This window comes from Plecotus auritus (genome assembly GCF_963455305.1).
Source record: "Plecotus auritus genome assembly, chromosome: 4".
Lineage (NCBI taxonomy): Eukaryota > Metazoa > Chordata > Mammalia > Chiroptera > Vespertilionidae > Plecotus > Plecotus auritus.
In genome coordinates this window covers 184098516-184123590 of record NC_137775.1, presented here as the reverse complement: position 1 = coordinate 184123590, position 25075 = coordinate 184098516, and the positions used below count along the sequence as shown (strand labels likewise).

At 58.3% G+C, this 25075-nt stretch overlaps 1 protein-coding gene across 9 annotated transcripts in view; it reads right to left on the bottom strand.

The window, feature by feature from the left end:
- Positions 1–5161: 5161 nt before the first annotated feature.
- Positions 5162–25075, bottom strand: part of ADCYAP1R1 (ADCYAP receptor type I) — a 42298-nt gene continuing 22384 nt past the window's right edge. For 4 of the 9 annotated variants that reach the window (XM_080663735.1, XM_080663736.1, XM_080663737.1 and 1 more), the window contains 10 exons: positions 24792–24889; positions 24326–24458; positions 23328–23481; positions 22889–22949; positions 22317–22386; positions 19039–19130; positions 11864–11947; positions 8541–8670; positions 7146–7187; positions 5163–5612 (listed from right to left, as the gene is read on the bottom strand). In XM_080663735.1, coding sequence (XP_080519861.1) covers positions 5424–5612; positions 7146–7187; positions 8541–8670; positions 11864–11947; positions 19039–19130; positions 22317–22386; positions 22889–22949; positions 23328–23481; positions 24326–24458; positions 24792–24889 — 1053 coding nt within the window. In that variant the 3' untranslated portion in view covers positions 5163–5423. Of the gene's footprint in view, positions 5613–7145; positions 7188–8540; positions 8671–11863; positions 11948–15925; positions 16010–19038; positions 19131–22316; positions 22387–22888; positions 22950–23327; positions 23482–24325; positions 24459–24791; positions 24890–25075 lie in introns of all 9 variants that reach the window. The other 5 variants (XM_080663740.1, XM_080663741.1, XM_080663742.1 and 2 more) reach the window with 3 other exon arrangements.

Sequence of the window (25075 nt, the reverse complement as noted above, 5' to 3'; positions counted from 1 at the left end):
TTTTCAGAGGCCAAGAAAAATTATCTCTACATTAGCCTCTTACAAAACTGCATCCTGAAAGTTAGGAGAGCTCTTGGTGCCTGAATTTCACACGTGCAATCATCATCTTTGCCTCCACACAGGGCAGGGAAGCCAGCTCTATTCTCAGACCAGAAGAACGCTGCAGTGGGCGTCCACCAGGGGGCAGTCTAACCAAGCTGAAGACTCAGAGGCATGGAAATTGAGTTCACTGGAAGGCACCCGACAGAAATTAAAAGACCAAAAAAATAAGGTGAACGACATCGTTACTCCGATAATCTCCCAAGTAAAAGCGAGATTAATTTGTAGAAGCCACGAGGGAGCAGAAGGCACCCAGGAAACGCAGTCACGAGAGAGCAGGGATGGAGGCAGCCAGTGGGGGTATGAACGTGCCCTCACAACTCCCCCGCAGTGGTTCCTGTGGGTGGGCATAGCCACTCCCTCAGTTCTGACTGAGCACCCCCAGACGGACTCTATGATCCAGGATGGAGACTGCACCCCTGGTTTGTTCCCAGCGGCGTAAGGACCACCACCTACACCCCTAAAGATTTGGGGGTTTGAGGCTGTGGCACAAACTACTGTTTGCCGGCCAGAACCCATTCTCTCCTTCCAATGTTATAGGGGTGCAGTGACGTGTGGCCATGTGATCACCTGTTGGCCAATGAGACGTGAGCCGATGTGAGGCTTCTGTAAAGAGAAATGACTGGGCCAGAGAGGGATCATCTGCCTTCCCTCACTCTCCCCGGGCCTGTGTCTGAAACAGCCGGCCAGCCTCCCAGCTTCCCAGCCCCACGAGGCGCATTTGGCCAATGGCCTTTCTGTTTGCAGGGCCACCACGCTAACTCCCCATTGATGTGCCGTCTTCAGAGTGGCCCGCCCATCCCCGGAGGGCCAGGCTCTGCCCTTGCCCAGGCCTGCAGCGGACATTCATTATTCAGGGCTTTGTAATACAATCGCCAAGTTAGAGCCACCAGGAAAAACGAGAAGACATTTATTGAGTCATCTACAGCAGTTGGACATCTTCAACATCCCGGACGAGGTGTGAGCACAGCACTAATAGTGGCAGCGGTAGTGGGGGTCTGCGTGGCTGGTCTTCACTGAGCGAGATGGAACCCAGGCTGACCCGGCTCCCACAAGGGGTCCTGGAGCCGTGTCTGGGATGCCAGGAGTGGTCCCACGCTGGTCCTCACAGGGGCAAAGCGACAGAAGACGGACACAGCACAAGACACACGTGGCCAAGCACACACACCCCAGGACTGGAGTTCAGGGAAGGAGAGGGAACGGGCACTCGGCCCACTCGAGGGCCGTTTCAGATCTCTGGAGGATTCCCATGGGTGGCAGGGGACGCTGACAGCACCCACGTGGGAGTCCCCGTCCTAACCCAAGAGCAACCTGACCCACGGATGGAGACACACCTGCAATGGTGTCCATCGGGGCCTGCCTCGCCTCACCCTGGTGCTGGTAGGACAAAGGTCACCCCAGGAGGGCTCGGGGCAGTTGACAAAGAGCACAGGGAGCCTTTCGGGGGTCTCCCCCCCAATAACCATTCCCACACGCGTGTGGTCACCAAAGCCCTTTCTCACAGGGGTCTCCCTGCAGCCCCTTCCCTGGCCCGTGGACAGACGCACAGCGTGTCCCCCCGTTTCCCGGGTGGGAAGCAGCGGCCCAGAGAGGTTCAGCCAGGAGGGCAGCCCGGGGTGGCACACAGGTCCCCCACGTCATGGTGACCCCACCACCCCTCCTGCACTCTGGAGTCCTAACAACTTCTGTGGCCAGAGCCCTGCCCTGCACCAGGCGGAACGTGTTCTGAACAGAAGCTTCCCTGAGGGTCTCACCCCCCGCCCCCAGCCCGTGCAGGGCCCTTTCCTCACGCGTATTTGCACTGGATCCCAGTGGGTGCAGGGCCAGGCTAGGCCCACCTGCAATTTTTCATCAGCCCAAGGGGGAGGTTTGAGCTCCCAGCTCTAGCACTTGGTGAGTCGGTGAGTCAGCCTGAAGATGCACAAAGAAGGAGTCAGGGCCAAACCGCAGGCCGGCAGCAAAGCTGGGAGAAACCCAGGTCCCCGGTCCCTGCTCGGGGCTCCCCCAGGGCGGCCATGGTCACAGGCTCAGGTAGGAATTTATGGTGACAGAGCACTCACTGCTTTGACTTTGGAGTGGCCTTGAGGGGGTCAAGGGGACTCACAGAATGACAGGAAGCCACTCCCAGCTTTCCTTCTGGAAGGGACGGGTCAGGAGGAGGTGAGAACACCCTGGGTGGGGGGTGGCCTGGGGATGTCAGGCCTCAGGGCAGCTCCGGCTCCCGGCCCTGTCCCCCAGAGTAGCCAGTTCATGGCGGGGAGGGGTCAGAGAAGGAACCACGACAGACCCCTGGATGGGTCAGAGCTGCCCACTAGACGAGAACATGGCCTGGCCTCAGGCATAGGGACAGTCACAAAGCTCTCAGTCCTAGGGACCACCAGAGCCTCTGAACCCCCAAATCTCACACTCTGACCCCTCACAGGCTCCCTGACAGCCTCTGCAACCCTGCCTGAGTCCCGTTGCCCCCAGGGCAGAGCCTTTCCAACACTGCCTCGTCCTCCCCTCCCCTGGTGAGCTCTGTCCTGCAGGTTGCACAGAGTGAGAATCGCCCCCTTCCTGGTGACCTTGTAGAAACACGGAGTCGGGAACTCTGCTCCTCCCCAGCCTCCCCACTCCCCAGGTCCTCCCCCGCGTCACTCAACGCGGCTTCTTATCCTGTCCGTACCGGGCAAATACTGAAATCCTTGCCCAGGGCCCATTCCCCGCAGATGACTGGCGTTTAGACAATCCCGGGGGGCGTTGGACGGGACAAATCATCTGGTCTTACTGTCCATTTTACAGGTTTGAAAACAAAGGACCAGAGATGCGAGGCTTTCCCCGGACCTCATGCTCTCGCCCCCCCACTGCCTGTGCCCCTGAAGGCCAGCTGCCTAACCTCCTGGAACATCCCAAACACGGCAGGGACCTCGGTTCACAGGACGGGCAGTCGTTGGTTCAGAGAGAAAAACAAAGCGACAAACCGGCGGGAACCCGTGGCCCACGAGGACCCAGGCCCGGGGCTCAGGCAGCAGCACGGGGGTTCGGGGTGGGTTTTGTTGTTGGGGCTCTGTGGTCTATAGGAAGTCACAGCCTCTCTCTCTCTCTCGCAGTGACGCAGACCCGCCGACGGGGCAGGGTGAGGAACCAGGTCCATGCTTGGGGGACCCTCCCATGAGCTGGAGGTGACCACGGTCCCGGCCAGGGTCAGGGATGGGTCTGCACATCATGCCCAAGGCACTGGTCCAGCTGTCCCTGGCCCGACCCTTCCCTCCAGCCCACCAGCTTCCACTGTGGCGTCCACGTGGAAGAGGCAGCTGTTCCATTTCTAAGAATAAACAGCGCCGCCCACACACCAGTGCACACTTACACATCCAAGCCTCGGGTGACGCACCAACAGTGACGCACGCCCTTTTACCGCTTTCCCCTGGAACTGGAGAACTGCGAAGAACAGGCCCTGGAGAAGCACTCGTCCCCTCCTCTCCCCAATGGGGAAATGGGGCCCGGACAGGGAGCGCTCTGTCCACAGGCCCAGTGGCCTGAGCCTGACAGGGGCGGGCCCCAAGTCTCTGAATACCGGCCTGTGGCCCCTGCCAAGCCGCTCAGGCCCCTCCAAGTGCAAGGTGGCCCAGTGGACACCCCTTTGCGTAACACACTTGCCTCCCAGAGCAGGGGAGGGGGGTCATGGGGTAGGTGCCAGACGGAAGAACCGCAGCACACCCCACGGCCAGCCTGCGTCACCCATGTGCCCAGGAAGTGCAGGCAGCTCCTTCGCCCTCTGATTTTGCCAAAGACCCAAGGCCTCCTGTTCTCCAACCCACACAGCTCAGCCCTCGCTGGTTGCTCTGACGGCCTCTCTAGTAACGAGCAGCTCATGAGCCCCAGGCCCCTTCCTCCTTCTCAAACCAGACAAAGCCACCCTCACCGTCCACCCAAGCTCCGCAAGCATCCCAGACCACGACCATGAAGCCAGTCCAGGCTCAGGCAGGGGCACCAGAGCTGACACGGCACGCCGCCAGCCCCACACTCGGGGTGTGCATGGCGCTCCAGCGCTGTCCTCCACCCCCACCCCGAACCTGGGTCTGGCCCATTTCCTCCTCACACTGTGGGGGGCCAGGCGCTGGGGTACCCAACTCCTTCCACCTGCAGCTTCTCCTAAGAGGCGTGGGGGTGTGGTACCCTTCAGCATCGAGGACACCTCCGCTTCCTTCCTGTGACTCAAGGGCAAGAGCACACGGGGGTCTTTGCCCAGGTCTCAGAGAGACTTCCTAGCTGAGGCCCGGCCCCAGGAGCTAGTGGCTGGGGCTCCTCGGGGTGGCGGTGAGGGTAGATGGGGGGGGGGGGGGTCCCTGGGCCTGGAATTGGGCCCATGGAGGGCTAAGGTGCTTCATCCTAGTCATGGCTTTGACTGAGGGGGAGGGGAGCTGGGGAGGACTTGGGGGTTCTGGGGGGTGGACGAGGCTGGGGAGCAGTTATTCCTAGGCATCCATCTCTCCTTCCACAGCGGATGCCTGGGCAGGAGGGCAGAAGAGAGGCTACCGGGCGAACCTCTGCCCGCGTGAGTCGGGGCAAATCATGGAGATGGTGAAGGCCTGCCATGGGTCCTTCCCCCCGGCCATCTCCTTCCCATCAGATGCGCATTTCCAGCTCTCGGCAATCTTCCACGGGCCAAATGAAAAGCACCAGAACATTCCCCGACCTTTAGCCCCGCACCCAGACTGCAGTCTCGGAATGAAGCGCCCTAGAGCGGTCCCGCCACCCGATGCCCAGGAGCTGGGCACCCGGCCACCGAGACGTTGGGCGAGCAGGAGGGACCTCACGTCTGGCCTGCGCTGAAGGCCGCGCTGGCATCCACGCGGGACCCTGGCTGGCCTCGGCGATGGGCAGGCCTGAGAAGGGCCCCGACTGACAAGGAGTCCACGCTGAGAGTCAGATACTCTGAGAGGCTGTCGGGTGGGCCCCACCAGAACCCCCAAAGCAAGGTTCTCGGCCTCAGGACCAGGTCAGGCGATCGCTGAGGCTTGCGGGCGGCGGGGGGCGGGGAAGGTGGAGCTGGGACACGCTGGAGTGGGCAGGGACACTGGACGAAGGGACCGGGATGGTACAACTTTGCCACATCTGAGGAGTATTTACACGTCTGGGGTCAGGGCCCAGGGGTCCGTGGTGGGTGGGGCCAGCGCCAAAATTGGAAGGGGGGTGAAATACCCTCTGCACCTGCTTCCTCCTCCCCCCTCGGGGAGCCCGGCTTCTGGCCCAGGGCCTGCCCGAAGGGAGAAAAGAGGCAACATGCGTGGCTGGTGCCCGCCGGCAGCCCAGCCCGGCGTGGAGGAGAGGAGGGCGGAGGGGGTTCAGGTGGCCAGGTTGTCGGCCGGGAGGCCGGACATGCGGATCTGGGAGCTGCTCTTGCTCAGGATGGAGAGCTGGGTGCCCCCGTTCACCCCGCTGCTGGCCAGGGACGGGTGCCGGTGCTTGAAGTCCACGGCGAAGTAGCGGTTCACCTTCCAGCTCCGCCACTTACGCTTGATCTCCGCCTGCACCTGCAGGGAGCAACAGGGCAGTCACCTCCCAGCAACATCCTCTCCGACGACCTCGTCCGCCTGCCTCCTGCCCTGAGGCCCGCCCACCCTGGCACAGCCGGCTCCAGCCGCGCCCCGCCCACTCCCAACCTGCAGCTGGCAGCCCTGGGCCCCCAGTGGGAAAGGCCTGTGAGGGTCTGACCGAGCCCCGAGCCCACATCACTGCTGAGCCAGGCCCACGAGTGGCTTCCTGGGGTCCGTGGCCTCTCGTGTCCACAGCCAGTGACCAGCCGCTAGGGGCCTTCAGGAAGCTTTACGGCGCCGGCCCTGGGCAGACAGATTGGGGCAAAGCGCCCTCTTGCTGACCATCACCATGGGCTGCACGTTAGACCCGTGTGGAACGCTGTATAAACCCAGACGCTCGACCCTACCCCCCAACAAGCACATCAACATCTCTGGGGAAGTCCTGCACCTGTTTGAAAACTCCCAGGGACTCCAGGGTGCAGTCTGGGCTGAGAACCACAATAATGCACCCCCTGGGCGAACACCCCCCTCCTTTGTTCTTAGCATGGTGTTTGGGGGGCACGCCCCATTTCTGCCTTTGTGCACCTCCCGTCCAGAACCTTGGTGGGGAGCACAGACAGCACAACTGGAAACGGTACTGGCACCCCTCCAGCCCAGCTCCCTGTCCACAGCAGTCCTGGGCAAGCTGTGTACTCCCCGTCTCCCCTCTGCCTCTCCTGGTCTGGCCTGGTCTGGCTTTGCTATAGGGCGTCGGCGACCACTGAACCAAATCTTCTTTCTCACATGCAGAGTGGGGAAGCTCGCCACGTCTCCCAGCCAAGACCCAAGCCTGGTGCCACGAGTCCCATCCACACTCAGAACCACCCGCCCACCCAGCCCCACCTCAGCACCTCTGGTCTGGGCTCCGCTCAAAGCGTCACCCTAACAGGTTAGATCTGGGGACCCCAGAGCAGAGCACTGGACGTGAGCATCACTCACGTGAAGGTGCCGGGCCTCTCCCCGTGGTCTCTGCCAAGTCCCCACAGTCCCCTCTCTAGAGGGGTGCGTTTGGGCCAGCTGCCTGCTGGGAGTAGAGCTGAACTTGGGGCAGCTCCCCGCTCAGCACCCCTACCCATCTCAGCCTCCTGAGCGACAGGCACCACTGCTATGCCGTGTCCTTCCTCACTTTCAGTTCTTCTTTACTAAGGCACAGCCTATGAGAGCCCTCCCAGGCGGGTTTGCCTCTGCAGCTGATGCCTTTACGGGGGAGGGGGGGTGCGGAGGCGGGGGGATCTGCTCCAGAGGCTGGGCCTCGGCTATACAGCAAAGTGGGAGAAATTCTGGCACAGGGGCAGGGGAGGCGGAGGGAGGAGGCTCTCAGGAGACCCTGGCGCCATGCCATCTTATCCCCACCCCCTCACCCCCAGTCCGGTCTGGGAGCCTGGCAGAGCCCCGGTCTGGATTACGAACCCTGTGTGCCAGCAGGCGGCACCCCATCTGCTCCCAGTGAGCCCACCTCCACTGCTGAGAAGCCAGAGGGCGGGGTCTTACCTCCCCATTCAGAAAGCAGTAGAGAACAGCCACCACGAAGCCCTGGGGAGAGAGAGCAAGGACACCTGAGCATGCCCGCCAGGACCTCCGCGCAGGGTGCGTGGGAGGTGGCAGGAGTGACCAGGGAGCAGCATAACGCGAGCGCTTGGATGGGGCACCTGCCTACGCCCGGGAACCTGGGATGAGACAAGTTCTGCTCCACCAAGACGGCCACAGCCACGTCCAGACTGGAGTCAGGACGTAGAGCATCCTGGCTGAAGAGGGCGTCCCTCCCACGGACACACCTGGCTTCCGAGCTCACACCTCCTTGGTCAAGTCCTTCCCTTTCCCAAAGGCCAGCTCTATCCTCTTCCTCCACGAGGCCTCCCCTGAATGCCCCAGAATGTTCTCTGGGCTCCCCAGCCAGCCGGCAGGCCCCCAGAGGGCAGACCCAGCAGGACAGCCCGGCCCTGTCTCATACGCACCCCTCCCTAGGCCACACGCTCTGCGCCCGCACCCAGACACCCGGGAGCGCGTGCGTGCGCACAGCAGGGTCCAGCGCCTCGCTACGTTCTTTCAGGAATCCTCTGCCTCCGGATTTCTTGTGCCTGGACAGGACCCAGCCTGACTCCTAAGCGAAGGCTTGGTCTTTGTAACCAGCAGTTTCATCAGCGTAAGAATTAAAACGGGGGGAGGGAGAGCCTCAAGGCAGATACACAGAGGACCTTTCAGACCCTCAAAGTCAAACACATGTTTGGGATCAGGACAGATTCTCTGCTGTAACCTGGGGGCACTCTGGGGAGCCAGCCCTGCCTGCACGGCCCACTCGTGCTCCCACCTGTTCAGGTGCTCACCGTGCACTGTCACACCACCTGTCCGTCGCTCACTTGTTTACAAACCACCTTCCTCCTCCTTCGCAGATGGAGGCCCCAGTCCACCACTCTCTCCCCCGTGGGTCATTTATTCATATGCCCGCGTGCTCTCCCACCAGTTCTGCTCGCGCGGCGCTCTGTGGCCAGGTCCTGTCCTAGGGCCCCGACTTGGGTAACCCAGAGCCCCAGCGTTCACGGGGTGCACAGTCCACAGGCTGGAGTCAGGACGTGGACACAGAGGTCTCTTGGGGCCACCCTGTCGGCTCCCGGAGCGCTGATGCGGGATGGGGAGCCACCGTCTCAGATCTCCCGAGAGGGGCCTGGCTAACGTCACGTGGCCACAGTGCCAGGAAGACGCCAGTGTCTTGTCACAGAAGCCAGAGTGCAGGCAGCAGCAAGGGCGCTCCCAGCCCCAGCTGGTCTAGTGCTCTTACAGCAGAGATGGAATCCTGGAGGCCCAGTTCAGGTTAAAGAAGCTTCTAGAACCACCAGCAGGTTAGGGCCAGGGCCCTGGATCCCTGTGAGCTCTGCCCCGTGCACGTACCTGGAAGGAGCCCAGGCCCAGCTCAAACACCAGCCTCTCCCTCTTGCTGACATACTCGGGGGAGAAGGCGAAGATGGTGTAGTGGATCCCAAACAGCGGGATGAGCAGCAGGGTGGACCGCGCCAGCCGCCTGTCGGGAGAGAGGAGGACATCTGCTCTGGGGGCCACCAGAGCTTGGGCCAGAGCCATGCAGGGCAGAGAACCCCAGTCCCAGCCCTTTTTCCTCCCCAGAGCCCTGTCCGTGGACCCCCCTTCAGGGTTCTCCCCAAGCACGCAGGGCCTAGGAGGGGAGGTGGCTGACAGAGCCCGCACCCCAGAGCTCCCTGGGAGGTTCTGGGGGACAGCCCCCAGTCTGCAGGGCTCCTGTCCCTCTAGGCCACATCCTGCAGACCCAGTAAACGTGCTCATGTGAGTATGTGATTTACAGACACCCCCAGGGGGAAAGTGAAGTCAGGCAGATACAAGGGTGGGATTTGGAAGGCTTGAGTGACGACGTGATGGGCCCTCGGCAAAGCCCTCGTTCTCCTGCTGCAAAGAGAGCTCCCGTGCCTGAAAGGGTCTGGGGCCAGTCATGGAGTGACAGGGAGGTGCTGAGGGCAGGGAGGTGGGTGAGGAGTGGGGGGCGTGGGCCACAGAAGGCGAGACTTGGGCGGGGTCCTGGGAAGGACCTACTGACCGTGGGCATGAACGATTCCCACTCAAGCAGGAGAAACCTGCCACTCGGAAACTGAGTCAAAGGGAGAGAAAGCTGTCTGCGTGGAGGTGGAGACCTCTTGCCCAGAAGCCAGCAATTCTGGGTTCCTCCGCCTGCCCCTGGCTCCTGGCCCAGTGGGAGGGGCTCTGTTCTGAGGGGTGGGGCACAGAAGCCATGTGAGACATCAAGAGTGTGCACAGTGGTGCCCTTGTGGGCCCTGCTCTGAAAAGGGGGCTCCCAGAGGGTTTCCAAGCATGGGACCCCATCTACGCCCACCCGAGCATACTGGCTGAGTCAGGGGGCGAGTGGGAGGCTCAGCCTCTGCGTCTCCCTGCAGCCCTGGGTCCACGCGGGGGCCAGCTGGGCACGGGGGCTGCCATTGGGATTTGGGGCAGTGACACCATGTGTCCCTTCCTCTTTCCCATCCCAGCTTTTCTGGGGCAGAATGTTCTGTGGAGTCTGGGTTCTGGATCTCAGAAGCAAATCCCTGGAGTCAGAGTGAGGCCCTTGGCTTCCCAGTGGGAAGGAAGGAGGGAAGGGAGGGAAGAAAGAGAAGGAGGGAAGGAGAGATGGAGAAAAGGGAAGGTAACCTGGGGAGACCTCCCTGGTCCAGGCTCATCCCTGGAAGGACGAAGCCCCTTGAGGGCTGGGAGCCCACCCCTCTCCCTCTGCGGGCGGCCCATTCTGCAAGACCCGGCGTCCTCAGACCAGGGCTGGTGCCAGCAGGATCTGAGCAGGCGCCCACTCTGGGCCCAGGCACGGTGCTGCAGGGTCTATCCCTCCATTGTCTGCTCTCTCCCTCTCAGGCTGCGGCTCCTGAAGGCGGCTGGCACCTCACTATCCCCACTGCCTCGGGGCAGCACGTGCCGGCGCAGCGCCCACCCCCAGGGCCTGTCCATGGAGGAACAGATGGCCGCACAGCCGGTCTGAAAGCCTCAGTCCTTACGCTGACGGTGACCTGGGCACTCGGGTCCTGCTGCTCTGCTGGCACCGGAGCCTGGCACCGAAGACAGCAGGGAGTGTGAGCTAAAGAATGAAAATTTAAACCCAGCTGGCGTGGCTCCGTGGTTGAGCATCCACCTATGAGCCAGTCAGGGCACGTGCCCGGGTTGCAGGCTCGATCCTGAGTGGGGGGCATGCAGGAGGCAGCCGATCACTAACTCTCTCTCATCATTGATGTTTCTATCTCTCTCTCCCTCTCCCTTCCTCCCTGAAATCAATAAAAAAGATACTTAAAACAAAAAATGAATGAAAATTTAAAAAGAAGAGGCAAGTGGCCTGGAAATGCAGACATGGGTTCATCTCGGAGCCCCTCAGTGACGCTCCCTAAAGGGGCTACTTTACAAGAGCAGCTTAACTGGGGGGGCTCCGGAGGGAAGGTGCCCTGGGACGTGCCTGTGGTCCCTGCCTTCCTCTCTCCAGCTCTGCTCCCACAAATGGGCCCGTTCCCAGGAACTTTTCCCTGCCGTTTGAAAGCGCCCTGGACACCAAAGGGCCACCCTCTCCAGCCTTTGTGGTGGCGATGGATGGCCAGGGGTCAGTGTGTGAGACACAGTGACCTTTCGGGCATGGGCTCCGGCCCTGCCCTGCCCAGCCCCTGGCCGGTGTGGCGACTGGTATCGGGGTGCCCGCTGCACAGCCAGGGATAGCACCTTTCTTCTGGCAGCCCTGAGGCTGCCCGGTACAGGCGGGGACTCTGCTGGGGACCCAGCCCATCCCAGGGACCCTCTGGCAGATGGGGAAGGGGAGGCAGGTGGGGAGGTCCCTAGGGCCCAGAGCTCTGGGGCCTCTGCCCTTCAGAGCTGGCCAGAGACCTTGGAATGGGGACATGGGGTGTGAGCCTCGGGACGCCCCTCTGAGGACAGTCACAGAATTACCATCGGATCGGATTAACCCACAGACAGTGACACAGGCCCTTGGCGTCTGTCCCCTGCCCCTAAGGGGCATCCATGGCAGAAAAATACCAAGAACAGCTTCCCACAGTCAGAGATGCTCATCCCCACTTAAAAGGATGTCCAACGAGGTGGCTGCTCTGGCCAGAGACACCCTAGGGCCAGGGGACAGGACTCCCTAGGTTCAAGTCCTCACCCTGCCAATGATGTGACCTGGACTGAGTCACTTCACTTCTCTGTGCCTCAGTTTCCACATCTGCAAAATGGGGATAAACAAGTACCCACCTCATAAGGTTGTGGTGGGAATCAGAGAGTGAACACAGACCGGGCACAGGCATGTGAGTGAGGTTTGCTGCAGTGAGGGTCCCTGTCCCGGGTTGGGGAACCAACCCTATGAACTCAAGCTCTAAGACTAGCAGAAATAATTCAGCGGTTCCAACGACTCCACCAAGAGAAGTAAGACGTTTGGGAAGGACCACACATCCAGGCAGCAGCCAAGCCCCAGCGGCTCCATCCCCACGGCCTCCCTTCCCATGCCACCACGCACCTCCCCCGCCCCTAAGAGTGCAGAGAACTCACAAGACACACAGAGGTCAACATGCAACAGCCAGGGGGGCTCGGGGCCGGGGGCATTGCGCTCTGCTCTCCCCAGCCCAGCGGCAGGACGCGGGCTCCAGGCGGTGGCGGCATGCGCCCCCCTCCCCTCCAGGACACAGGCCACAGCCACGCACACTTACAGAGTAATGGTGGACAGTTCTGACATCTTGCAAGAGTGCTGCTGAGCCCGCTCTGGCCTGCAGTAGCATTTCTGCACGCAGCTGCTGGTGTGACAAGATCAGCACTGGTGTCAGCCGGGGCACCGGGCAATGGAGAAACCGAGGTGGGACTTAGAGCCACAGAGTCCACGGGGAGCCGGGGAGGGCAGAGGAGCCGAGGGTGTGGAGACAGGACCGGGCAGTGACATGGAGAATGAGGAAGCCGAGGGCCAAGACAGGGTCAGCTCAGGACAGGGAAACACACACCCACACGTGCACACCTCTGTGCATGGACATGCACACACACATGAGCACTCACACTGGGACCACAGACGTGGGGGTGGGGCTCGAAGAGAACATGTGTTCAGAAGGTGGGGCCTCGGCTGCGTCTATGAGCCAGAAGCTGTCTCCTGGGGCAGCTCTAGGCTCAGGGCGTGGCCTTGGCAAGGTCACCCCGAGAGCTGGGCAACTGGAAACACCATGGATCTCGAGGTGCCCAGCCCTGGCGGACTGAGCCTGGAACCGGGCAAGCTGTGGGCTCATTAGGAAGCCCGACCCGATGGCCACCGTCTCCCCTCCTCTCCTCTCTTCTTCCACCCGAGCCTTCCTATCTGAGCCCCCAGGCACCTCGGTGTGGGCATACGGGGGCCCAGAGGTGGCCTGGACAGAACAGACGGTTAGTCCAGACCCGACCTATCCACTGTGACAGCCACTACCCATCATGGCTGAGTTTAAATTAAATCAAATAAAAAAGCCACCTCCTCCCAGGCCCTTGCCACACGGCAAGGACTCGACAGCCACAAGCGCTAGCAGGTGCCACGGGGTCAGCACAGATCACACACGTCCGCCGCCGCTGAGCGCTCCAGCGCATGGCACTGGTCAGGCTCCACCTCCTGAGAGAAGTCTGATGGGCAGGGGCTGAGGCTGAGGGGGCATCTTTGGGGCACTGTCCCTCTGCCTGCAGAAACAAGTCATCTGAAGGGGCACCTACGTGTGGGCCCGGGGTCCAGTCTAGCTGGACGTGCCACTGGGCGAGGCCGAGGCTCACATGGAATGCCCACCTCCTCCAGCCCTTCTCTGCCCGGTGGATGCTTGGGGTGGCACCAACCCGGACACTTCTTTTCCTTCCCGAACAAACACGACGTGGGGGGTTAAGACTGCCATAGACTTGCCCGCTTCACACACCCTCCTCAGGCACCGCGTGGCCTGAGCTCCGGGAACCTGCCCGTGGCTGCTGATCTGAGGGGCCTGATACAATCACAGAAATGCAGGAAGGGGCTCACAGCTTCATCTTTGGTGAGTCCAGCTCTCTGAGAGCAAGTCTGAGGGTCCTTGGCCTGGGGGACATGTCATTCTACTGAGGCAAACCTTCGAATCACACATTTCAAAGATGGAACCAGCCGAGGTCCCCCAGCGTCTGTGTCCCAAAGCGGGAGGGGGGTGGGTTGTGGTTCTCATTTAATAAACAGCATCTCTCAATTCCCACCGTGCTGTGAGGTGGGCGGAACGGCCCATTTTAGAGATGAGGATGTGGGACACGATGCTCAGCTACCCAAAGCGGGGTCCCCAAACCAGCAGCAGAGGGGAGCCCTGCCTGAGAGCTCCTTAGAAAGCAGAATCCCGGATGCCACCCAGACGGCGGCTCTGAACCGGCACTTGCACAAGATCCCCCGGTGGCCCAAGTCCAGTCCCGCACGGGAGACGTTTCCTCCTGTGTCCTCAATGAATGTCAAAGGTCTGCTTCGTATGCACACGCAGGGACAGGTGGACACACGTGCGTTGCTGTTCTCATCACATACACATGTAAGTGTAATTCTAAAAGGCGGGTCAGGTTTTCAGGAATGAAGCCATCCTAGTCTTCACGTGTATTTGCTGCCTCACCCAGCTTGAAAGGGTGGCGACTCTCTCCTGAGGTCAGTGGCCTGGCCCCTCAACCTTGGCCTACGAGTGGCACAGAAACCGGGGTCCAGAAGCCCGAGAGCCTGGACCTCGGATGAGCCTCTGACACACCTACACGCAGAATTCCAAAGCCTCAGCTGCTGCCCTTTGAGGTCTCTCCTGGAGCTCCCACATGGTCCCCCCTTCCTGGGCTGGAGGCCGGAACTCAGCCCCTGGGAGACATGTGTCTCTGATGGGGAGTGGGGTGCAGGGAGCAATGGGGGGATCTGACACCGGGGAGGGCTCTCAGAAGGATCTAGGGCAGGGGTGGGCAAACTTTTTGACTCGAGGGCCACAATGGGTTCTTAAACTGGACCGGAGGGCCGGAACAAAAGCATGGATGGAGTGTTTGTGTGAACTAATATAAATTCAAAGTAAAGGAGCGGAGGGGAGAGCAAGAGAACCCGATAGAACAGCCGGATCCGGCCCGCGGGCCGTAGTTTGCCCAAGGGACAAAGGTAAGGGCTCTTTTCCCCAAACACACCCCTCCCTCAAATCCTCAATGACTGTCCACAAGGACCCACGACAAGAAACACGAGAGAGAGGCAAGAAAGCCAGAGACAGGCGTGAGAAAGATGTCAGATTCCCTGCCAGTCACCGCCACCAGTGAAGGAGGGAAAGGGAATTTCACCACGAGGAAGAGAGAAACCCAGGCCGACGGACGCACTCAGTTCTGATTTGGATCCGAGGGAAGATAAGAAACTCAGACAAGGGTGCTGGGTGGGGCTTCTTGGTGAGCAGCGCCCGCCAGTCTCAGAGGGGAGACCCCGCCGCGGGAAGTCAGAGAGCCCGGCTCCCAAGCCCGGTCCTGCCAAGGCTTTGCTGTCCGTCCACAGGAAGGTCAAAGCCATTTGCAGGTCTGGGCTCTCCCATCTATAACCAGGGATGCAGCACCTGGTGTCCTGGGCCCCTGTTTGGTCTCAGGCCGGACTCCACGATGCTTCAGTGCCTTCAGAGGGCGGGGCTGCCGGGCTGCAGGCCTGTGGATGCTAGAGGAGACGCCAGCAGGCAGCCCGTCTGTTCACCCTGAGCCGAGGGACCAGTGTGGCATTGGATATGCCCAGCCCTCAGGATGCCGTGGTCTGAACTGAACATTCTCTAGAGGGTCCCCCTGATGCTAAGAGGCTGGGGACCCCCAGAACCCAACCCAGTCCCCAGGAAGGCTTTCCACCCCACACTGGTACCCCTACCAGAAGCCCAGCTGGGGGGTGGGACACTTGAGCTCAAGGCTCTGATTGGCCACTGACTCACTGGGTGACCTTCGGTGGGGCCCTTTTCCTTCTCTGAACCTCAGTTTCTCTCTCTGCAAAATGGGGGTAACCATCCCCTGCTGCCAATCCCTAACAGGAGCTGGGAGGATGGGGTGCTCCGAGACAGGGGAGAGGGTGCTTTAGTAGTGGAAGATGGAGCCCATCAGAACCGGGCGCCTTGGGGGATGCCGGAGTCCCTGACTGGAAGCGCCCAGCCCGGAAAGGCCTGTCTGCAGAGGTAAATGCTGTCCTCCTGACACTGGGTACATGACGGCCCTGCTGAGCCACCCCGACATCACCGTGTCTGTTCTCTACTCCCTCCTTTACCCGGGGACCGTGGAGACCCTCTGTGGGGTCCCTGAGGGGGACACAGATGGGGTCTCCCTCCCCACACCAGACCCAAGAGGCAGCTTCCAATGCCCACCGTGCCGTGAGAAGCCCCCTGGGAATGAAGCCCTCCTTCAGGGCCAGGCCTGAGCCGCTCAGTGCAATCTTGTCTGCCCTGCAGTCTCCCCCCCGCCCCCGCCCCGCACCGCCTTCGGGGCCCCTGCTTCTCACAGAGGTAAACGCTGGTCCCCAGGGAAAGGCACGCTAACCCTGACCCCGGGCGGGCTGAGCCCTAACCCCTGCCCAAGACCAGGGCGAACCTGAGCACAAGCCGAGCCCTGACCCAGGCCCTCACTCCACGCCCAAGCCCTGACCCCGGATGCTCACTGTACGAGGAGCACCAGGGAGCGAGTGTGGGGGGCTCAGTGCCCCCGCCCAGCCCCCAGGTCCTTGAGAGGCTGGGCCGAGAGCGCCGTCTTGGTCTACGGAGGACACACCCTTATCAGCTGAGCCGCTGGCATCAACCTACAGGAAAGGGGGTGAATGCTGGTCTGAGGGCACAGGCAGGGGGTCCTCTCGGGCTTTCTTGGGGACTCCCAGGCTTATATTTGTTCTGGAAACAGAGGAAAAAACCAAAAAGCTGTAGGTAGGTCTGAAGGGCTTCTCAGCCCAGCACATACTTGGTGGCCCAAGGGGACACGGGCACCACCCTCAAACCCCCTTTCCAACCCCCACCGTCGCCCTGCCCACAGCAGACGCCTTGCAGCTCAATGCGCAGCTTTACACAAGGCTGGAACCCTGGGCCTCTTCTTCCAGGAAGCCTTGTTTATATACTTGCTTACCACCCTCTTCTGCCTGGGATGTCCCTGAGGCCAGGAATGGGGGTACAGTGGAGCCTGGGGTGCAGGGCCGGCGTGCCTGCAGCGCAGCTATGCCTTCACTTTTCCACTGGACTCACTGCCCTTCACCGATAACCAGCTCCCTCGGCTGCGACACGGGGGTTACATGTGCGTGCAGACATTTCTACGCCCATCTCGCCAGAGCCTCTGGGTGCTCCTGAGCATTAAAGGTGCGTGGACTGATGTGCAGGTGACTTCCAGCGCTCTGAGTTCTCAGCAGCACCGTCCCTTTAACTGCCCCTCACTTCCGCAGCAGGGCTCCTTGACTCAAACCCTCGCTGAATTGAATAGGATCAAGCTGACCCTCGTCCTGTGTGGGTCCTACCCCCACCCCCACGCACTCCCTGCCCCGCTCCCCCCGCCCCCCGGCCCAGTGTGCAGACCACATCCATCCAAGGGTTTAACCTACGAGCACTTTCTCTATAAAAAGGATTGGCTGAGATTGTGAGGGGATTTTTTTACACGACAGAAGCAAGCCCTTAGTGGGTTTTTTAAATGTTTGTGCTCATATGTGCAGGCAGACTTCGTTTGGTTGCACTTCACAGATGGTGCTTTTTTTTTTACGGATTAAAGGGTTTTTTGTTTGTTTAATATATTTTTATTGATTTCAGTTGAGCAAGTCTATTGGTACCATTTGCTCACTTCGTGTCTGTCACATTTTGGTAATTCTTGCAATATTTCAACTTTGTCGTTATTACTGTATTGGTCGTGGTGATCCGTGGCCAGTGGTCTTCGATGTGACTATGACAGTTGTTTTGGAGACCACACGCCATGCCCACATAAGACAAACTATCGACAGATGTCGAGTGTGTTCTGACTGCTCCAGCGACTGCCCGTTCCCCAGTCTCTCTCCCTCTCCTCGGGCCCCTGTTCCCTGAGACACAGCGACAGGGACGTGTGTCCTTACTCAGGCTGTGGCTGGGCCGGTGTGTCTCTGCACAGGCAGAGTGAGGGGACGCAGGGAGAAGCCCAGAAAAGGGGTCCTGGGACCTCAGAAGAAGAGATGGACTCTACCAGGACCCAGGGCCGGGCGGCCGAGGCTGCTAGAGCTCAAAGGAGCGATGAGGCTGACTCGGCTACACACTGGCGTCGGGGATCTGAGATCAGTTCGGGGGGAGCCAAACCTCCCTCGAGCAGGCAACTGGGACCAGACACAAGGACACAGATCCTGACGCAGGACAGGGAGGAGGGGAGGAGAGCAGCAGGGCCCCGCTGGCCAGGCCGTGGGACAGGCAGGAATGGCCTCTCTAGGATACTTAGTTGGTTGCAGAGGACAGGCCTGGGAGACGCAATGACGTGATGGGTGGATAATTGTTTACTACATGACGTACACGTATAAGCAGAGGTTGGTAGGAACTTGCAAAAGTATGAAAAAAATGAAAAAACAGTAAACGAGTAAGAAAACAGGAGGGGGTTCCTTCCCAATGTAATGGAATCATCCTCCATGCAGACGAAACAAAGCTCACCCCGCCAGGCCCTGCGCTGGTCCCCACCCCAGGGGAAGGCTCCATAGGGGGTGGTGCCTGGGCTGCAGACAGACAGACAAGGGAAGCCACGCGGAGTCTGAGGGAAGGACCTAGGATGGCTCTCTGAGCAGTCTCTGCCCCCGCCCCGCTCTCTCCAGAAGAATGGTTGGGTGGGGGAGCCCTCTGCTGCCCCACTTGTCCACTGGGCAGCTATTAAAGTTCTGGGGTCTCTGATGAAGGCAGGACAAAGCCCCCCACTGACCCAATGAGAATACCTCAGCTCCTTCTAACCTGCTCTCCTCTTACAAAGCCAAGGAAGCAACACCTGTGGCTCATACCCCACCCACGGACAGACCCCAGAGACTGGCCCCAGATTCTCTGTGCCCATCGGGCCCCTCCAGCCACCCACAGGGGACTGACCTTCCTCCCCAGCATCAGAAGTGTCTCCACTCCCCACACACCTGGCTGGTCATGCTTCTGATCGCCAGGCAAGAAGAGTCAGGTGGAGGTACTCAGTCTGACTCAGGGTGGGTCGAGGGCTGGGACAGGCTGGGACGGGGTGACAGGGTGGGCCACAGCAAGCAGGGATACGCTGCTGGGGACATGACTGCAGGAACACTTATAGGGAAACAAACCACATGGCAGTGGAAGTGAATGAAGAAAACCCTACACTCAATGGTAAGAGGTCACCTGCGAACCCCATCAATCCAAAACCTATCAGATGTTCCTTTGCTCCGGGAAGAGGGAGTTCTAGGGGGAGGAACAGACCCCAAAGTAGAGCTGCCCGGAGGGGAGGAGAAGAAAAAGACTCCCTCCTTCCATTACCCAGACCAGCGAGAACGTCCACGTGACCTGCTGGTGGGGCTGAAGCAACTTGCACACCAGGGCTGGGAGGGGACCATCAAGCAGCCAGTGGTGTTCATGAGCGTCCCAAAGAACCAAGATCCCCAAAGAAAATCCATCTTCTGAGCAACCAAGACCCTAACTACCCTCGGGAACCTGGCCATTTCCGTCTGGATTTCCTAGGGTGACATGCCATCGGCCAGTCTCCTCCAATCTCTCTTCCCTTCCATGTCATCACCAGGTGGATTAGGAGCTGCTGGCTTGGCTGAAGACAGATGGGCAACTACATCTCAGAGGCACTTTAATCAGAAAGAAATCTTGCAAGAGCCCACGCTAGGCTACCCTGTCCCCCAAACCCAGGCCTGTCCGGTGGCCTGCGTCAGGGCCCCCTCAGCCGGCGGAGGGGACCATGGCATTCACACAGTGGTACTTACAAGTAGATGCTGGACTCGTTGCCTCCCATGTCCGGAGACTGAAGTTTCTGCACGAGGATGAAGATGATGCCCACAAAGAGCCCGAAGTTCACCTGAGAAGCAAAGGAAAAGCCGATGGAAATGATGCTGGGCGGAGCCTGTCCACACCCCTGCCTCTGTATACGCTACTAACCACCCCCCCCCCCCCGAACAGGGTCCCCCATCCCCATCCAGCCGAGATCCCAGCTAGTTTCAGAATTCAGGATGGCGATCATATGGTTGAAATGACAGAAGAGACAGACACAGAGGAATTCCACAGGAGTACCGAGAAACGGGAAAGGTATCATTAGTGAGCCAGGGAAGTGAGCCATTTCCAGCAGAAAAAGAGAGCAGATAGGATCGGCGTGATGGAATAATTTCAATGCCCGACAGACAGAGAAGAGGCTGCTGCAGAGGTGAGAGCTGGCCTCTGGGAATGCTGAGTTCACAGTCACTGAACATGGGGGGCCGGAATGGACAACCACACCCATGATCCATTCAAGGCCTGGAATGGTAACAGCAGCATTTACCTACAGGTACAGATCAGGGCAAAAGCTCTCTAACCAAAGTGGGGAGCAGTGTGTATGGTGAGGAAGGAGGGAGGCGAGCAAATAAATAGAAAAGAGGCACCGCGGGAGGAGCGCACGGCAACATCCGACGCAGCCAAAGCAGCGCTCCGAGGAAAACGATAGCCCACCGCTTACTTACTAAAACATGATAAATGCTGAAGATAAAATAATGAGCATGCAAATCGAAGGCTAGGGAAAGAGTACCACAAATGTAACGCAGACAAGAAAATTAAGAAAGACCAAAATTCATTATTTTAAAAAAATAGGGAAATAAAGGTAGACCGGGTCAATAAAAATACATTTCCACGTTAGGTCTTGTTTGTGTGTTTTCACAGAGCTGTTGGGATTATAAAGCATGCCATGTGAGGGCAGGGTGCTGTTCCTCAGGTACCCTTACCGCTCTCATCAGCACCTGGAATTTAGCTCAGTAAACACTGCTAATTGCATAAGTCCATTCAAAGGGGAAAAAAGTAATTAAAACAACAACAACACTAAAAGCGTCCCTCTATATCAATAGCAATCTACTAAAAAAGTGTAATGAAAGGATAAATCCAGACTGGCTGGATTTATCTTAGAGGTAAATTACAAAGACAACTGAAAAAACTGTACAAAATGACGCCACGAGAAAGAATGAATAAACGGAGACTCATGTATGTTCTTGCAGAGGAAGACTCAATGTTTTAAGAATATCAGTCACCCCACCTTCCTCACCCCGAGCCGATGCTTAAAACCGTGGAGCATACCAAACCCTACATATAACTATGTTTTTTCCTATACAAACATATCTGTGATAAAGTTTAATTTACAAATTAGGCATAGTAAGAGATTAGCAATACCTAATAATAAAATAGACCAATTGCAACAATATACTGTAATAAATGTGAATGTGGTCTTTTTCTCCCTCAGAATATGATAATCAATCTGATCAGTGACCAAGATGGATGCTTTGACTAACAGGTGTGTAGCCTATACAGTGAGTATACACTGGACAGAGAGATGGTCCATGCTGGGGCAGGACAGCGTGACACAGTGCAAGATTTCTTCACGCTACCCATAATAGTGTCCAATTTAAAATTTATGAATTGTGTATTTCTGGAATTTTTCTTTTAAAATCTTTTTCCAGCCTGGCTAGCGTGGCTCAGTGGTTGAGCGTCGACCTATGAGCCAGAAGGTCACGGTTTGATTCCCAGTCAGGGCACATGCCCGGTTGTAGGCTCGATCCCCAGTGTAAGGCAGGCAGGAGGCAGCTGATCACTGATTCTCTCTCATCATTGATGTTTCTCTCTGTCTCTCCCTTCCTCTCTGAAATCAATAAAAATATATTTTTTAAAAAATTGGTTTCCAGCCAAAACCGGTTTGGCTCAGTGGATAGAGCGTCGGCCTGCGGACTGAAGGGTCCCAGGTTCGATTCCGGTCAAGGGCATGTAACTTGGTTGCGGGCACATCCCCAGTAGGGGGTGTGCAGGAGGCAGCTGATCGATGTTTCTCTCTCATCCATGTTTCTGACTATCTATCCCTCTTCCTTCCTCTCTGTAAAAAATCAATAAAATATATTAAAAAAAAATTGGTTTCCATACCACGGTTGACTGTAGGGAGCTAAAAACTTAGCAAAACGGTGGATAGCTGGGGGAAGGGTGGGACTATATTTTCCAAATTAGTTTATAAATTCAGTTTAATTCCTATAAAAATTGCAATTAGACTATTTTCTTGCAACTTGCCATAGGATTTGAAATCACTTGAAAAAGAAAATATACAAGAAGATTTTGAAGGAAAAAAGAATGAAGAAGGGAAAATTAGCATACCAGATATGAAAACATGCTACAGTGTTATAGTAGCTAGCCCAGTGGGGTACTGACCATGGAAGAAGCTAGTAGATTAGTAACATCAAACTGAAAATCTGGAACCAAATAAAATACAGTGAGTGTTTAAGATACAGTGACATTTCAACATAATGGAGAAAGGATAATCTATTCAATAGAAATAATTGAGAGACTGGAACATCTATCCACTAGGGGAAAAAAAATAAAATTAGATAAAATTAGGTATCATTTCAGATCAAGGAAATAAAATTTCATGTAATAACCCAATCGACAAAAATGTGACAAAACAATTAAGAAGCATATCTTTCTGTCATAGGTCTGGAAAGTCCTCCTTAAACAAGAAACAAGGCTCAGAATGCGGAAAGAGGAAGCCTGAGGGTTTGACTGCGTAAGAGTTATGGCGTCTTGGAAATACACTTACAACATGTGTACCGAATGTAGGGTTACTATCCTTCAAACAATAAGACAGACAACAACGGGGTTAGAAAAATAAGCGTGAAAAAAAAAATAAATAAAAAGGTAATAACCAGAATAAAAACAAACTGTCAACAAATATCTGGGAAAATGCCCTGAGGCACCAGCAACATGGAAAAATGCACATTAAAGCATCGAGCAACCATTAACGCCCCCCAAAGACTGTCCACAATTATGCACAGAACTCTCTCTAGTCGTATCTTCTGAGATGAGGGAAAATGGGAGCATATAAACGGCCAATACTCTCAGGATAGCTAGAGCATCTGTACATCCACGTGCAGAATACAATGCAGCCATGAGAAGGGAGGAGGCCGGTTTAGGTTTCCTCTCCCGTCTCGTGCCTTTATGCCCAAGCCGCCGCCACCTCTTCCCTGCTCCTTGTCCCAAGGGCACTCACCATTATGGAACCAACCACGGGGCCTTTGATCACCCACCACAGAGGAGTGCTGTCATTCATATCCCAGCAGCTGAAAGACAGAGAGAAGCGAGGTTATGCTCAGGGACAGGGCCCCTGCAGGACCACGTCTCTGGCCCTGGCTGGTGCTTCCCCTGCAGCTCCGCGAGGAGGGGCGGCTGGAAGGAGAGGTCTCGGGTGCTGCGGGCCTTCCCTCAGCAGGGATTGCAGCCCAAGAGTCAGGGTCACCACAGGGCTCCTGCGCAAATGCCACCTTCCCCCTTCACACCTAGGACCCTTGAGGGGGGGGGGGCGGTGAGCATCCCCTTCTCTCTTCCTCCCCTCCCTGAAAGGAAACAGATGCTCGGCTCTGGCCCAGGAGCAGAGCGGGGTTCAGCCATGCTCCTTCCCACTGCCTTCTGGCTGAGGTGTGGCTGAGTGGACCCGCCTGTGGGCGGCGCAGGGCGCAGTGGGGGCCCAGCCTGGTATCATTTGTCCGGGGCCGGTAAAGCGGGGTCAGGGCCCCATGGAGAACCCACACGGAAAGCCAGCCCAGCTCTCGGGCACGCACTCACCCTGTGTTGTCAAAGTAGAGCCTCAGCGCAGCCCACACCGACACACAGATGGTTGGGGACCCTGCAAGGGCAACAAGAGGAACCCCGTGGTAACACGAACGCCAACAGGCCCAGTGTCCCCCTCAGACTAGGGGCTCCCTGTGGCTATCATCCCCACTCAGACATGGGGTTCTGACCCACAGGCACGGCTCCCTCTCAGACCTGCAGTTTTGGGGACCCTAACTGTCCCTTATACCCACAGGCCCAGGTCTCCCCCAGACCAGGGGCTAGCTCGCCTTACAGAGGATGTCCTCTCAGAAGGTGGGCTTTCTGAGGGTGCAGGCCGCAGGTGTGTGGCATCAGGGCAAGGGGGGAGGAGACAGGGAAGTTCCTCCCCTGGTCTGACACTCCCCACGGGGCCCCGAGGACATGCCTGGCCCCGAGGCCACAGCAGACCTACCCCAGCCAACCATGGTGTACCAGTAGAAGTATCTCCTCTCAGGGAAGAAGGTCTCCACCAGCAGGGTGAAGAGGTATAGGCCCTCGATGAACAGCCAGAAGTAGTTGGACACGACACAGTAGTGAAAGAAAACCATTATGGCCTTGCACTCCACCTGCCGAGGGGGCCGCAGAGGGAGGGCGACGTGAGCCCCCATTTCCTGCCCCGCCGGGCCCTGAGATCCAGCCCCGGGAGCAGGGAGAATCCCGAAGACCCTTCAGCTCTGGCCTCACACCCCATGGGTCGGAAACACTCAACATTCCTGGCTTCGAAGAGTTTAAAGTTGCAGCAGCCCATGATTTCGAGTCGAAGCTACCCACGGAGTCAAAACTGCCCATGTCAGCAAAGGATGGGGTGGCGGTGAGCATTGAACCCCCTCCCCAGGCTCATTCTCCCCATCTTCCTGCCCCTTCCCAGGCCCCACAGGCTAGGTGAGTAGGCAGGTCCTTGCGGGAGCCCCCTTGATCAAATGAGGGCTTTAGACAGACATCACAGGGCTAGAGGAGGTACCCCTGGCCCCCCAGAAATCCCACCGAGGCCTGCTCTAAGTGTGCCTCCCAGGCCAAGGCCCTGTGCTCTAGGCAGATTTTGCCATCCTACCCCATCCAAACCCATCTTCTCTGCTGACCTGCGGTCTGAGGTCGGGGGAGGTGATCTAGGAAGATGCCGGCCGACAGCCCTTGGGCTCCGTCACGGGCGGTCGGTAACCAGCCGAGGCAGGCCCTCTGTGAGCCTATGTGCATCCTAGCCAAGTGGGACCCGGCCTTTCCACCTGACCTCCAACTGCTCTGCTGAGTGCACGCAGGTGCCGAGGGCCAGGCAGTGGCCTCAGGCAGGGGAGTCCCTGGCTTCCGGTGGCCTGGTGATCTCCTGGATTTCCCTGGGAGCTGGGACTGTGCTAACCTGCGGGAAAGCCCTGGACCTCGGCCGTCCCGGGATGTCCCTGGCCGGGCACTCACGGTGGAGATGAAACAGTGGTTGTTGTCCTGCTCCTCGTACAGGATCCAGTCCTTGATGAAGACCGAGATGGCCCTCAGCATGAAGGACGCGAACAGGTTCATGTGGATGAAGTTGCGGGTGCAGTGCAGCTTCCTGCCCAGCGAGAGAGAGGCCTTGAGGGGGTAACCCACAGCATGGCGGCGCACTCGGGGCTGCTATGGGCCCCCACCCTGACCACCCCTCCCTCCTGCTAAGTTACAGGCCCCCATCACCCAGCCCATGACCCCTCCATGTAGACCAGGAAGGCACACGCGAGGCAAGTAGGTCTCCTCCCTGGACAGGCCAGTTGCCCTCTCTGGGGTCGTGTTTCCCATCCCTCATCCTGGAGTGGGGGAGGCCCCTGCCCACCAGCTCCAGAGCTGACATCCAGGGGGCATGGCGAGGGCTCTGAGCTGGGGTGGGCATGCTCACTGGATCAGAGCTTACCGGAAGCGACACAAGATGACCATGGCAGTGGTGAGGGAGACGAGGGACGTGCTGTAGCCAACTGTGTACAGGGCCTTCACCGACATGTAGTAGTAATTCTGGGGCAGGGCACAGAATGGGTGGGGTTCCACGTGGGGTCTGCCGGCCCCCAGCCCAGTCTCCCAGTCTCCCACCTCTGGACCCGCCGCCCAGCCCCTCCTTCCTCCCTCCTCTGGCTGATCTCACCTCCTCCCTGCTCAGTGCCTCTACCTCTGAGACCTCCCCAAGCCCCCATGCCCACTGAG